Genomic DNA, 16,139 nt, shown 5'->3' with positions numbered 1-16,139 from the left:
AACTGTATGCGGGAGCAGATAGGGAACCAACGCAGTGACTTCAGAAGAAGGGTTATGTGAGCATAGGCGAGAGATAAGTCATACAGCGGAATTTAGGACAGCTTGCAGTGGAGAGAGATGGCTTGCTGGGAGACCTGTGAGGAGCAGGTTGTAATAGTCTAAGTGGGAGGAAATGAGAGAGTGGATACGTGTTCTGGCAGTGTGTTCAGAAAGAAAAGGATGGATTTTGGCAATGTTCTAAAGAAAGAAACACATTTTAGCAATGTTTTGGAGATGTGTAGAGAAGGAGAGAGAGAGTTGTTGAAGAGGACTCCAAGGTTATGGGCTGATGAGACCGGGGTGATGACAGTGTTATCCACAGAAACAGAGAGAGGAGGAAGAGGGGAGGTGGGTTTTGGGGGAAAGATAAGCAGCTCCGTCTTGGCCATGTTGAGTTTTAGGTGGTGGCGGAACAAGCAGCAATGTCAGACAAGCAGGCCGAGATCCAGAACTAGATTTCTGGTGACATTTCTGGTGTACAAAGGTAGATCTGGGAGTTATCAGCATAAAAGTTGTATTGAAAAATCTAAGAGAGGAAATCAAAGCACAAATGGAATTAGTATATAGTGAGAAGAGAAGAAGGTCCAGAACGGAGTCCTGAGGCACACTAATTGATAATGGAATGACATTAGAGGAGGAACCACCAGAGGAAACACTAAAAGTGTGATGGGAGAGGTAAGAAGTGAACCATGACAGGACAGATTCCCAAAATCCAAGCAAGGACAAAGTAGCAGGGAGTAAATGGTGATCAACAGTGTCAAAAGCAGAAGACAGGTCAAGGAGGATAAGGACAGAGTAAAGACCTTTGGCTTTAGTCATAAACAGGTCATTGGAAACTTTGGCAAGGGCTGTTTCAGTTGAATGTAGCGGGTGAAAACCAGACTGGAATGGATCAAGAAATGCTTGAGATGTAAAAGTCAAGACAGTGGCAGCATGTTCAAGTAGTTTGGAGGGAAATGGGAGAAGGGAGATGGGATGTTAGCCTGCAGGGCGGGTAGGATCCAGTGAGGGTTTTTTTTAAGGAGTGGTATGATTACAGCATATTTGAAGGCAGCAGTGGAGAGTGAAAGATTGAGGATGTGACAGATAGAAGGGATGACTGCAGAGGAGATGGAGCTGAGGAATCGGGTGGGGACAGGGTCAAAGTAACAAGTAGTGAGTTTGGAGGAAGAGAGAAGATGAGCAGTTTCCTCCACTGTGACTTCAGGAAAAGGAGGAGAGCGTGGCAGAGGTTAGGGGGAAGGGAAGAAGAAAGAAGTGGAGAAGAGCCAGGTAAAGATGAAATAGCTGAGACTTGAAGACTAATTTTGTGAATCTTGTCATGGAAGCAGTCAGCCATAGTCTGGGCAGAGATAGAAGGGGAGGAGGGAGGTGAGGGAAGTTTGAGGAGGGAATTGAGAGGGTTGGATGTAAGAGAGTTTTTCATATGGTCATAGTCTTGTTTAGCCAGTGCAATAGTAGACTGGAACAGGCATTGGTTTGTTAGGTAGCCTCCCTGTTCGCTTTTCTTTCCAGCAATATCATTAACAGAGAGATCCTAATTTTAGAGGAAATATTTGAGAAGCCCCTGAGCGTAGAGGTTTTTGGCAGTTTGAATCACCATTTGATATCATAAGCCACCCATCGCATCTTTTTGATGAGAGAGAATGAATTGCTTTTTAAGGTGGGTGGGGGGAAATGATCGTTCTGTTTACTTTTTATGGCTTTGTAATGTCAGCAGGATTTTCATTTGAAAAGCTTTTCTTAAACTTTCTCATTATATCAAATTATGCAAAGGAAATTAGTTAGAAATGCCTGAACAAAGATATAATTTTGATTTTGCAGATCACTAATAGTGAATGTGACACTGTCTGTAAAATTACCTTGAAACTGAGTTTTCACTTTTTACAAGGAGTCTGATTTCCCTTTCCTTTTTCACACTTTTTTCTTTTCCCGCTGAGATCTCCACTGCAATGCTTTATCCAGATCTAACTGGGATCTCTTCCAATCCCACTGGCCTACATTACAATAGGTTAGCAGGCAACTGAAGAATCAGTGAAATCTACTGTAACATCAGGATTTGAATCCCCTTCAACCCAAGCACCACTTCCCAGCTTCCCCTCCATCCTGCTGGCATGATTGAATCATGACTGATGGCAGAAACCCTAACAAAATAACCAGGATTTCTGTAGAAGTCCTTGATTCAATATATGGCAGACCTATCACTATAGAGTTACAGGTACAAATCCCTTCAAGGGCTGTGCAGTCAGTTCAAACAGCAGGAGGTGACTCCCGATACCAGCTACTTGACTGGCCTGCTTAGGAGAGTTTTAATCTTTAAAAAATTGTAAAAATGCATGCAAATAAACTTGTATTCATCTTTAATAAATGTATGGTATTCATACATATTAAAGATGTACTCATACATATTAAAGATGTGCATTTCTTTTTTATCTGAATGGAAAAACACAATGAATGAGTCAATTTTAGTTTGGTTTCATTCTGGAAACCAAATCAAATCTATACTTTCTTGAACCCCCCCCCCCCCCCCCAAATAAAACATAAAATCCAAAATCCTTTTCAGCTCATTCAGTTCATTACCATTAAAGTATGTGGACAAAGCAAAGCATGCATTTTTTTGTAGTTCAAGCTAGACTGAGAGGAAATGTTTGGTGATGGGACAGTGTTTCAGCACTTATTCAACTAGTCTATTCCAGCTCGCATGTAATGACGTCATCAATTTTTTGTATGTAAAAATGAAACTATTAGCACTTTGAACAATGATCATTTTTTTCTGTCATTCCTTCGTTGGTTCTCAGAGATAGAAGGCAGAGGTTCTGAAGTTCCTTGCTTCAAACTTTAGAGTGAAAAAAAAGATTAGAAAAAAATGTAATTAATTTACAGGAGAATGGAAAAATATGCTGTTAGTCACTCTCTGACACTATGCCTAGCTATGGTTTCAGGTACTACCTAGTAACAGGAGAAGGTCTGATATATCTGTGAGAGGGTTACAGTATGTATCATCAGGGTAACACTTCCACTACAGCTGACACTGTGCCAATGGCTGCAGGAAAGATATAGATAGAGAGATTGTCTGTTTCTTGCAATGGAGTGTCTGTGAACTGCAATGACTTGGAGGAAGCTTCCTGCTTTCTGTGTAAAAGAATCCATGTGACAGTGTACTAATTTTTGTGTGTGTGACTTGTGCACTAAATTTGACTTTTATTTTCTTAGACATCCATATTCAGCTGCAGGGAAGCTAGCAAAGTTATCTGGATAAATTTATTTGGCACAGGTACACAGCTGAATATACCCAGCTATGTTTGTTAGATAAGTTTATTGCGCTAACTTTAGGACTGTTAAAGAGCTATCCTAAAGTTATTTGACTATGTTAACCAGATTATGCTGAAAATCAGCATTTATCTGGTTAATTTAGCCAGATAACTGACAATATTGCCCTGGATAACCTTTTAGCTGGACAAAAAGTTATCTGGCTTTCTCAGGCTGATCAGTACAGTGGGATTTTCAAATCCCACTGTTTGTCCAGCTAAGTCCAAACTTAGCCAGACTCAGCAAACCTCATCAGTACACGGTACTCTGTGATATAAGTGACTGGTTTGCTGCCTGTGTGTGTTCACACCAGGGTGCATATACATTGTAATATTAAAAGCCCCTACCCACTCGTAATCTGTTTTAATAAATCCCATCATGTCACTAGCATCAAGAGGCAGACTTGTCAATGGGAGAGAATAAGGAAAGTTTGTTCTTTCAGATAGAGCAGTAACAGTTATCATGATGATGAGAGGCATAGGAGAAGGACCAAGAGCCCTCCTATCAAGTTGAAAAGTGATTTTTTTTGAACAAAGGAAACTAGCTAGAGATGCAGGGGTGGTCAAGAAATTGCAACAGCAGCAACCTGCTCCCAGTGAAAAGTGCTAGCAGCAGTAGGGGGGATGCATGAGGAGAGCTGCAGAAAAAAACAGCACAGTGTTCTCTGTTCAGTTCTGACCAATGTGTATAACAGATTTGTGCAGAACCTACTGATTCAGATGAGCGACATAAGTGATCTGAAGATCTAGAGGAAGGGGATCTTGAAAGTCTAGCAGCTGAGGAGGGATTGGAGAACCTAGTTACAAGCATGATGTCCGCAGCAGATAGATAGTAGAGCCACAAAAACAGTAAGATATCCTATCAGAGCCAAGATCACCCCCCTCCCCCGAAACAGCAGGCAATTGAAAGCATGAGAGACACCCTTGGCCTTTTATCTCCTGGTCCACCCTTAACCTCAGCCCTAGCAGCAGCACCTAAGAATCCAGAGAGGGAATCCCAGAACATAAGACTTGCCATACTGGGTCAGACCAAAGGTCCATCAAGCCCAGTATCCTGTTTCCAATAGTGGCCAAGCCAGGTTAAAGTACCTGGCAGGATCCCAAGGGGTAGATTCCAAGCTGCTTATCCTAAGAATAAGCAGTGGATTTCTATAAATCTAGCTTAATAATGGTTAATGGTCTTTTCCTGCAGGAACATATCCAAACCTTTTTTAAATGCAGCTACATAAGCTAAAAGCTTTCACCACATCCTCTGGCAATGAATTCCAGAGTTTAATTATGCATTGAGTAAAAAAAATATTTTCTCATTTGTTTTAAATGTATTACCTAGAAACTTTGTTGTGTATACACTGGTCTTTGTACTTTTCGAAAGAGTAAACAACTGATTTATGTTTACTCGTTCCATTCCACTCATTATTTTATAGACCTCTATCATATCTCCCCCTCAGCCATCTCTTCTCCAAGCTGAAGAGTCCTAACCTCTTTAGCCTTTCTTCACAGGGGAATTGTTCCATCACCTTTATCATTTTGGTCATCGTGTTCTGTACCTTTTCTAATTCTGCTACATCTTTTTTGAGATGTGGTGACCAGAACTGAACACAATACTCAAGATGAGGTCACACCATGGAGCGATACAGAGGCATTATGATATTCTCTGTTTTATTCTCCATTCCTTTCCTAATAATTCCTAGTATTCTACTTGCTTTCTTGGCTGCTGCTGTACACTAAGCAGCGGATTTCAATGTTTTATCAGCGATGACACCTAAATCCGTTTCCTGAATGGTGATTCCTAATGTGGATCCTTGCACTGTGTAGCTATAATTTGTGCTACTCTTCCCGAAGAGCATCACTTTTACTTGTCCACATTAAATTTAATTTGCCATTTGCATGCCCAGTCTTGCAATGGACTCTTGAAATTTGGCACAATCCTCTTGTGATTTAACAACTTTGAATAATTTTGTGTCATTTGCAAATTTGTTCACCTCACTTATTGTTCCCATTTCCAGGTTGTTTATAAATATATTAAAAAGCAGTAGTCCTAGAACAGATCCCTGGAGCACTCCACTATTCATCTTTCTCCATTGGGAAAATTTACCATTTAACCCTACTCTCTGTTTTCTATCTTAACCAGTTGGCAATCCACAATAGGACACTGTCCTCTCTCCCATGACTTTTTAATTTCCTAAGAAGTGTTTCGTGAGGGATTTTGTCAAATGCTTTCTGGAAATTCAGATACACTATATTAACTGGTTCACCTTTATCCACATGTTTTCACCATGTTTTCACCACAAACACCTTAAGACAAATATCAAACCATAAAGAATTTAAAAAATCATTAAAAACACATCTTTTTTAAGAGGCATTTGGATCTACAGGCTAATAGGTCATTTATCCATACCATGGGCCTCATTTTCTAATCGGATCGCACGCGATAAGGGACGTTTCGCAAGCGAAATGTCCCTTATCACGTGCGATACCATAATAGGGGCGGAGTCGGCCCCGGAAGAGGAGGAGTCGGGGCGTCACCGGGGCCGACTCCGCGAAGACGCCACGGACGACGAAAAGGTAAGGCCCTTTTCGCGTCCGAGTTTGCGCCCAATAGCTACACCTTCTATGGTGGTGCTATTGGGTGCGAAACCGGCAGCGATCGCACCGCGATGGTGCGATCGCTGCTGGCTAGCACAGGCCTGCCCCCCGTTTCGGCCCCCCGCCCCTCATTCCCTAAAGTATCGCAGGCCTGTGATACTTTAGAAAATGAGGCCCCATATTGGAACAGGCATCTCACATTATAAATTCTTCCAGGTTTTTCATACTCTTTGCTTTCTCTCTGTACTTGAGTTAAGTAAACTATATTAGGTTTTTTTTTCTAGTTTATAAAGAACCAGTAAGTTTAACAAAGGGATTTGAAACGAATTGTATTTCTCTCCAACTTTATTATTTTTTGTTTCTTTTATTTTATTTTTGCCTGATTTTTTAGATATTTATTTTTTATTCTAACAAAGATTGGAATTAATCAGTGCATTTTATTTTTGTAATTAATTTTTATCTTTTTAGTTGCTATTATTTTATTGTTATTATTATAACAGCTGATTTGCAGACTGTGGAAGTTGGGAGATATAAGTTTATATAATTGATACAACTCACTAAGAGCCCCTGAAGAAGCAAAAAAAAGAAACGCGAGCCGCGTCGGGCGTAGTTGTTTCTTTCACTCCGGCGTTCCGGTCTAAAGTTTCAAGACATTCAGCTGTAAACATTTAAGATAAGTACTGCTTGCAAAATAGCATCTTTTAAGATAAGTACTTTCCACAGTATAAAGAAAATATGTTATAAAAAACAAAAAGAAAAAAAATATGAAAAATAAGTAATGTTATCGAACCTAACAACCAATGACCAATGATTAGAACCACTCTGCACATAAGCTTTTCAAAATATGTGGTATTCATCCTGTGCATTTAAGCACGGTTTAAAGTGTATGAGGTCTGGTTGAAGGGTTCATTTCATTTTATTTGCTGGATCCTTCCAGTATAGTACCAGTGTTATGAGAGGGTTTGTTATTATTTTATTGTTGGCTATGTAAACTGCTTTGATCAATTATATAATTGCAAAAATGGTATAGAAATAATTTAAATAAATAAATAAATACATGTTTATTTATGCCCTCAAAAAATATAGCAAATTTATTAGGCAAGACTTCCCTTGACTAAATCCTTGTTGGCTTTTCCCCATTAAACTAAGCTTATCTATATGTTCAGCAAATTTGTTCTTTATGATAGTTTCTACCATTTTGCCTGACACATATGTCAGAGACACTGGTCTGTAGTTTCCTGGATCATTCCTTGATCCCTTTTCAAAATTTGAAAAGGGATCAAGGAATGCCAATATAAATCAATAATAATCAATATAATGCCAATATAAATTGGCATTATATTGGCAACCATCCAGTCTTCAGGTACCATAGATAATGTTATTGATAGTTTATATATCTCCAATAGCAGGTCCACAGTTTTAATTTCTCAGTTCTTTCAGTATTCTAGAATGTATACCATCTGGTCCAGGTGATTTGCTACTCTTTAGTTTTTCAATTTGCCCTAGTACATCTTCCAGGTTTACTGAGATTTGTTTCACTTCTTCTGAATCATCTCCTTTGAATATCATTTCTGGCATGGGTATATCTCTCAAAAAATCAAGAATGAGGGGGAAACATCCAAAATTAATATACTTACATAAATTGTGTGGAACTTGGCATCAGAAAATGGTGTTTTCTTTGTATATCCACCGCCTCTTGCCACGCAAAGGGCCTCAAGTGGTATCAGTGGTATACACCTTCAATGTCATTCAAATGCAGGTTTCTAAACTCTTATTAAAAAAATTACTTTATTGGAAATATTGCATGTGGGCTATGCCCTAGACATTTCTCTACTAAAGTAACTACTAATATACTTTTAAACTCTAAGAAAAGAAAAAAAAAATCTAAAAAATGTAAAAAATACACTCACTAATATGGATGCGCCATTTACAACCTCACAACTAATTCCAGAGGAACAAGGAACCCGACTGAGCTCATGTTTCAGCAGATGCGGCCACCTGCTTCAGGAATAATAACTGGACTGAATTAAACATGAGATATAATTCAATCAAATGTCTGTCCAAAGACTGTACATTAGTTTACAAACCTGTGACTCCTCTTAACAGTGTATCAATGTTGACGGCGAGAAGTGGTAGATGTAAAAAGAAAGTACCTTTTATTCTGATGCTGAGTTCCACACAATTTATGTACGTATATTAATTTTGGATGTTTCCCCTTGATTCTTGGCTTTTTGGTTGATTTTGCAGGGGTTTCTGCTTTTTGGTTTGTATGGGTATATCTTTTACATCTTCCTTAGTGAATATCGAAGCAAAGAATTCATTTAGTCTCTCTGCTATGGCTTTTTGTCATCCCTAAGTGCCTCTTAAGACATCAGAGGTATTAGCATTTTGTAGAATGCATTCACGTTAAAAGGCCATCAGCAGAAGAAAGATAGTGGGCTCTTTTTCAAACAATGGTATGCTCCATCATTTTTAAAGATAACACTTGCAAGGGTTGGTTTTAGAAGAGGCCAGTACTAGACTGTGGATCCTGTCTTCCTCTCAAAGCAAGAGGAGAGAAACCTGCCTCCTAAGTTGACTCCTCTACCCCCTTCCCCTGATGAGGTGGCATGCCAGTAGTATCTACCACCACATCAGTAGCAAGCAATCATGGAGCAGATAAAGTGGTGTTCTGAATTGTGCTAGGGCAAGAGGCAGGCACCATTGAAGGTGGTGACATGGACCATTAGATAAATGATTGCCCTGGTTGATTATCCCCTACATAAGGTTGAGAACACGGGATTTAAGTAGCTACTGAACATCTTAGGCCCAAATTACAAATGTTCCCTCCAGGGCAACATTTAGTAGATGGGTGACCCCGACTCTCTACACTCAGGTCTGTACCCAGACACAATCAAAGCTGTCCAAGTTAAAAGGGAGTAGAATCCATTTCACTAGCAACATCTGGACCAGCCAGATCACTATGCATGTTTATCTCTCCCTGATGGCACACTGGTGGCAGCTAGATAAGGCAGTTTCAAACAAAAGCTCTATTGGGACCACAACAGCAGGGTACAGGTAGGTTGTGCTGCACACCAAGACTGGCCAGAATCTATCTCAGCCATATCTTAGCTGCAATAAGGAGGACTAATGGAAGGCTTATGGCTAGACTGGAAACAGATGACTGTTCCTGGGTTGTTTTTTTTTTGTTATAGATAGGGCAGAAACATGATTAGGGCAGTGAGCAATGGGGGATAGCAGGGAATCCAGTATTTGTACACTGGCTTCACCTGGCAGTAAGGGGCTCCTTGGAGCTAGAAGCCAAAGAAGTAGGCAGCTTTGACCTGTGTGAACTGATAGAGATCTGCAGGAAAGTAGCAGGGCATTTTAACTGGAGTATGAAGGGTGGCCAGCAGGTCCATTAATAGCAGGAAGCAAGAGATCTGCAGGAAAATAGCAGGGCATTTTAACTGGAGTATGAAGGATGGCCAGCAGGTCCATTAATAGCAGGAAGCAGCTTATTCAAGATGTAGGCACCAGATAGAATTCCATGTATCTGATGATGTAGAGATTAGTGGAACAACAGACACTCTTTCATGAACTACCTGTGGAGACACAGATCAATGTGGATGGCCCCGGGGCATCAGGATTGGTTATGTACATATGACGCAAGCAGTACAAGTCATGAAGCCTTTCAAGAATGCCGTGGAGGATCTGAGTTCATCAACAGCCATCCTGGGTAAGGTCATCTCCATAATCTTTATCCTGGAGAAGAAGTTACAGGGTTTCTGGCAGGAATAGGGACTGGCACCAGAGATGTTGGTGCTTGTGGACTCATTGTAGCTGCAACAGCAAAATTGGCTCCACCCCCTTGCCCAGCTGGATCCTTACAAGCAGGTCAACCTGCGTGACATGGGTGAAAAGGAGTATGACCTCCAGTCTGGCACTCTGGTATGGAGGAAGGAGAAACTGGTGGATAAGGGCAGTGGGGATGCAGTGGAGGAAAGAGTAGGCTCAGTCTCTATGCAGTGCTGTCAGCGTCAGCAGAACCTGAAAACTACTACATCCTTTCCCACCTTTATTAGCCATATCTACCCCCACCCACCAAAGAATGGGCTCTTTTGTGACAGGCCACAGCTACAGCACTTGGCAATAGAGACCTGTATACTCAGCCCAATAAAGGAAACCCCTCTGCAAATTTCAGTCATGCAGTGTATTGGCGAGTTCATCACTATCATGGACTCAGACCCATTGGAATCCTGGGCACACAAAATCGCAGTCTGGCCGAACCTTGCCAATTTTGTCCAGAATTTACTTTCCCACCTTGCCTCTCTCCTGGTGCAGCCATCTGCTCTGCTGTTGGCACTCTTGCTGCCATGCCACTCTCTTGGTTCCACTGGGATATTTTGGCTCCAAGAACAAATCAAAGAACATTAGAAGAAATCCCTCTCCTACCCTGCCCCTCTCTAGATGCCTTAGGATCATATCTCCTTTCTTACTGCTGCTGCCTGACCCTGCTGCTCTTCTGATTCAGAGTCCTGCTGTGTTGTTGCCACACTTCTTGCTGCTTTACTCTTTATTCTGTGGCTCGGAGTGTTAATGTAATTGTGTTTGCTTCCTTATCCCTCACTTGGTGTTTTGGGGTATTCATGCCCCTCTTCTTTCTGCCATACTACTTACTGCCTGGCTTATTGATGTCACTGTTGCTGGGGTCCTTTGCCCCTCTTTTGCTGCCTTGGGCTATTCATGTCACTGTTGGTACCCATTGCCCCTCTGTTGATGCCTGCCACTCCACTGTTTCTCCTCTTTTACCTCTCTTTTGGTGCTGTAGGTATTCATGTCACGCTTTTGGGGGTGCTGTTACCAGCAAGTTTCATAGGACTGGGATGAAATCCCCCCCCCCATGTTAGAGTCAAAAATAGGATGCATTGCTTTCCTCATTAGCTTTAATGGGAGCAAATTAAATTGATGAGCTCCTGATCTGATCCAAACCAAACAGGAAACTGAACTGAAAAAGAAATTGAACCATAGATGTTTTTTTTCCCTGCATACCCCTAGCACATCAGTTTTAACTCTTTCTAATGAGACTCCTGAGAACATCGCAGGCATTCTCTTGCAGTTTAAACTTGTGGTATCAATACTGTAATCGCAAACCTTACTGGCCATTTTTTTTCTTTCAACTCAACTGTCAAAATAACATGCAGCCAAAATATTTTGTTTAAATGGGATCTATTCTAGTGGTTCTAGAAAAGCTTTTTCAAGCAGTACAATTGCCACAGGTAAATAAGAAAAGGATGACAGTTAACCAAAACAAAGGTATATTGTTATCATCTAAAATTAAGCAATGAGTGGTAAAGGAAGTGGTGATGGTGATTTGAGATATCATTGCAATTATTATCCCTTTTATGTATTATCACCTGTTTCCCACTTTCTTCACGTGATCATAAAATACTGATCATTTTGTCTACCACCAAGATTTGTAAGCTTTTACCGTTCTTTGTTGATGTCATCGAGCAGTGCAAAAGCTGCCTTGTCATTGGTTAGGTAAGATGTCAAAATGGTTGTATAAGCTCTTCAGCCAATTGGATGAAAGACTGTTTTTCTATTCACTTTATAATGAGCAGAACAAATCTATGAACAAAGAACTAGGCCTCTTGGAAGTTCTACTGGTTTAGCTATAATAATGCCAAGAGACCCTCGGATACAGTACCCTTTTCAGTGTTCACAGATTTCTTTTACAAGCATTCATTATGTTAAAACCTTTCTGCTTGCTGTACACAAAAGATAAACAGAGTAAAAAGACAATAATGATTTGTCTGTTCAAAGTCAAGCACAGAGTGCTTGCAATTCCAGGATCTCAGCTTTTCTGGATTCTTTTAAGAGGGCCACAAAACAGCATGTGACTTATGCCTGGAAATGGTGATGCATGAAAAAGCAGAGCCCGACACAACTTGAATATGAAAAGGGGCACATTTCAAAATGGCTAAGGTGCAGAATGAAACAAAAAAAAACCTTGTGGCCTGGGCTTCAGGTGAGCTAAATACAAACAAGACAGCAAATAAGTTGTAGGTGATACTTTCTTGTTCAATAAAAGTTTATCGCCTACAACTTATTTGTCAAACTTTATTTCTAGGTATTCGACTGGACTAACAGTAACCGCTTCAAAATCCCTTTCAAAATGAGAATGTTGAAGTAACTGGCTCATACAAATTGTGCTCTTTTCCTAAAAATAAGTGCTACTATATTAATCCCTTCCCATCTCCCCACCACCGCCCACAAATGCATAATATATCCAGATTTGCTAAATGAATGTTTGTTAAAAATTTTAAATTTACCTATCATTGGTTTCCAGGTCTTTCTAATATTACTACTCTGTTTATTAAGATTTGGGGAAAATAAAAGACTTTATATTAATATTAAGAAACTGGTCAATCATTTTATTCCATGCAGCACAATCCACTATTGCTTCTCAGAAGGAGGCGGCCCCAAGATGCCATTTTGGTGTGAACTGATCTTTGAAATCACTCGGAGAGGAAAAAGAACCCTTATAAATGCTTTGAAGGGAAAGCTGAACATTTCTGATAACTTCTAGGGTAAATTGTGGTTGAGAATTAATACTTTAAAGTAGAGTGCATATTATTTTGACTAAACTGATAATTATCAGGAGGATTTAAATCATTTTTTTCTCCAACAACAAAGATTTCCTTTTGTCTCAAAGCAACAAATGATAGCAAAGTAATATATGAACTCAGGATTTAATGTATGTCTTTTAACTGTTACTCAGATTTATGCTGGATTGTATTCTGGTGGGTCTAGAAGCTGAGCCCCTAAATTTAGGCTGCTATGTTAGGCACCTAATTCAGATTCTATTTTCAGTCATAGGGGGGGGGGGCCTAAGCTTTCAACTGAAAATTCACCTAAATTCAGAATCCTAAATCCAGGCCTGCTGTTCTTTGCCTAGATTTAGGCTCCTCAGTTAGATGCCTAGTGGAGAAAAGCAGTGCTAAGCGATCGTTTCTTTCCCCCTGCTCTAACTCTGCCTTAACTCTGCCTTGTAGCCACCCACTTTTTAGGTGTCTAAATTTAAGCATTGAACCATAGTCATTTTTCAAAAATGCCAATTTAGGAGCCTAATTCCCATGGCTGGCCAGCTAAATACTTAGAAATCAGCCTCAAAGAGCTTAAAAACATGTTCAAATGTATATGACTCCATTGCTGGAGGTAACCCAATAAGACAAGTAAATCTAGCTCCCTCGTCGCACTCTGGCACATTTTTTTTTCTGCTATTCTACTTTGTTGCATTTTCCTTCTCTATATTCACTTTTCTCTTTCTAAGGATAAAATACATACCTTGATGCAAAGAAATAGTAGGATCTAAGTCTCTGCTTCCATCCCACATACAGTTACTATGTCCCTATAATGAATTGCTCTACTACTGCTAGAAATGGGAAACTGATATTGATGTAAAGACTCTATTCATTTACAGTCTTATCCTGGAAGAAAAGCAGAAAAGACACTGGTAGCGTAATCTGAAATACACATTTTACAATACTGTTCTTGGATAAGAAAAATGTCTCACTCACACAAACAAAAATCCTTTGCGCTTATTCCATCAAAAGCTATCCACATTGCGTATAAATACATTTTGTGTATCTGCATTTAAAAAAAAAATTTCTCTATCTACACATATTTTACCCTCTAGATGCAATATATACCTTCTCTATACCTTTTTCCAATGATTACAGCACTATACAACATTCCAGTCAGTATGTGTGCGTGTCTCCCAATGTAGCACTGCAGTAGGTACTGTTTGACATATATAAGCCACAAGACATCAAGATGTTCACACATCTGAAAAGTACGTAATGTCCAGGTTTGCAGACATCGCTGTCCGATATATCCTCCTGTCTGTCCTTGCAGTTTATCTTTGTGTTTGCTTGCTGGGTGTCCTTCACTTTGGTGTTACATGCACTGCGCGCATCCACACTTGATGGCTTTCTCTACTTCCTCTGCAAAGGAAGACCCATCACTGCATTCAAACAGGTACTTCCTGCGCTTCATCCGTAGTCCTGTGCAACAGCCCTGGCTATAGCAGGATCCCCGGCATTCCACCCACGAGACAGTGCGCGTGGTCTGACAGATGGCATAGCCCTTCTGAATCTGATGGTAATCCCTGACAGGGTCTCCACGACATTCAGACTCTGAAAGGAAGACAGACAAGGAAGATTACGGTGTCTTAACTAGTTCAGGATTTCACTCTGTGGTGCTACCATACTGTAGCTTAAATTAGGATGGCCAAAGCACTCCTGCATTATACAACTCTGCACATATCAGAGAATGCTAGCGTAAAAAGTTTGCAGTTTACCGAGAAGAAAGAGAGAGAGGTAGTGGTAGGGAAGAATTTCAGGGCTGAACCTTTGACTCCTAAAGGCTGGTGCTGCACTCTTGTGAAGAGTGTATAGTGCCATAATTTTAGTGCTATACCCCCAGGTGGAGGAAGTTTATTCTAATTAGCTTTCAATCTTCTAAGTTAAAATACTGTGGTGTTGATTTTGAAGGGTGGAAGTATAAGCTATTCAATCTCTATCACAAGCTGTTCCCTAATGCACCCAAGCCCACAGTGCAGTATGAACTCAACCCTTTCGCATTTGGATTTATACTAGCAAAGCAATCTTCTGATCAGTGAGTGGGTCTGCAATGCATCGGGCCTTATTCCAAAAGGACTTTTTCCCATTCTGTGCCTATGAAAACCATACTTCGTTAAATAAGGCCCTAAGTGTGCTTTGTGACTGTTAGGGCAGGAAACCTTACAATCTGATGCCTCACTTTTGATAGCACAGTGTGCAGGATTGTTTTAACTTCCTACTATGATGAATACCTAAATTGTATCAGGAGTCCTTCCCACTCTTTAGTCTCATAGTTTGGGAGTTCTTATGTTTAAGATTAAAGGAAAATTTTGACAAAAGTAATTATAGGCATATAATTCAATCAAATTGACACATCTTGGTGAGATTAGAGACCGAGTGTTCTCTGTAGATGGCCTGATACTATGGAATGGTTAGCCGGAGAAATTAAGAACTGAGATTTAAAAAATCATTACAAACATGGCTGTTCCAAAGATACTTTGGGGAAAATAGATCTGGATAATTTGTTGGCATGTTCAACCAGTGATTGCACAGACAGTATGGTTACTACAGTGATATCTGTGTCGTATTGTTAGTTCTAGCGATTTTTATGTATGCACCTATTGGTTTGTAAACCACATTGACCTTTGTGATACTGTGGTATAGAAATGATTGTTAATAAATAAATATAAACTCTTCCTCACCTTGATTGCAAAGATCTCCCGTGAAGCCGCTGTTGCACTCACAATATGCCTCACCTAAGTCCGAGATCTGGCAGCGTCCCTGTTGGCACTGCAGGTTCTTGCAGGGATTATAGAGCTCTCCCTCTTGGTTACACAAGGCTCCCTTGTACCCATCCTGGCACTGGCAGCTATAGGACAATGGGTCAAGTGGCATGCATGTCCCATAGACACATCTGCAAAAGAGATGACATGACTTGAACCCATGCAATCACATTTGATTAACCTTCTTGTTATTCCATTAGACCCTTATTCAGAAGCCATGGACCATGGACCTGTAAGTAAGTTTAGGGGTGCAGGGACCTGTCTGCTACAGGACACTTTCCAGTTCCCCTCCCACTTCACATCACAATATTAGGTTCAGGAAAAGACAATGTGATCGCCTCCGAATTAGACTTTCATTTGTCAGGTTTGGCAGGTTTTAGCATTTAGAAGATAATTCCTATCTCTAACATCCTGGCCACTAAGCACCAGTTTACCCTAAAGAAATTTCTGTACCATGGGTGGTTTCACAAATGCCAAAAACCTTAGCCTGCCTAATATATTAATACTTATGGCTAACTTACTTACCCCTGGCCCCAACTTCAGGTGATTTCCCTCTGTTTACCTCTGAAGCAGGCTCTGGCTGGAGGTCTAAAGAATCATCTGTGAAGGAGGCTTGCTTCCAGGACTGGTACTGGCAGAACCTCTGTGCTTTCTGAGGGCTTGCTTCCGGGTCTGGTACTGGTAAAGCTGCCGGGCTGCTCTTGGCTCCTCACTGCCTCAGACCTGTGCTACCATCTGAGCCTAGGCAGGGCGTCTCCTCTCTCTGGTCTCCTGGCCATGCCTACATTCTCCCTCTTCAATAGCAGGAGGTGCTGGGG

The 16,139-nt window shown here is 40.6% G+C and overlaps 1 protein-coding gene across 1 annotated transcript in view; it reads right to left on the bottom strand.

Moving 5' to 3' along the window:
• Positions 1–12,287: 12,287 nt before the first annotated feature.
• SLIT1 (slit guidance ligand 1) overlaps positions 12,288–16,139 on the bottom strand; it is a 580,546-nt gene continuing 576,694 nt past the window's right edge. The window contains exons 36-37 of the mRNA XM_029610174.1: positions 15,241–15,452; positions 12,288–14,113 (exon numbers count right to left, since the gene is read on the bottom strand). Coding sequence (XP_029466034.1) covers positions 13,875–14,113; positions 15,241–15,452 — 451 coding nt within the window. The 3' untranslated portion in view covers positions 12,288–13,874. The remainder of the gene's footprint in view (positions 14,114–15,240; positions 15,453–16,139) is intronic.

The sequence above is a fragment of the Rhinatrema bivittatum genome, chromosome 7 (assembly GCF_901001135.1).
Source record: "Rhinatrema bivittatum chromosome 7, aRhiBiv1.1, whole genome shotgun sequence".
Taxonomy (NCBI): domain Eukaryota; kingdom Metazoa; phylum Chordata; class Amphibia; order Gymnophiona; family Rhinatrematidae; genus Rhinatrema; species Rhinatrema bivittatum.
Note: the sequence above shows the minus strand (reverse complement) of the source record. Positions and strands in the feature narration are given on the sequence as shown.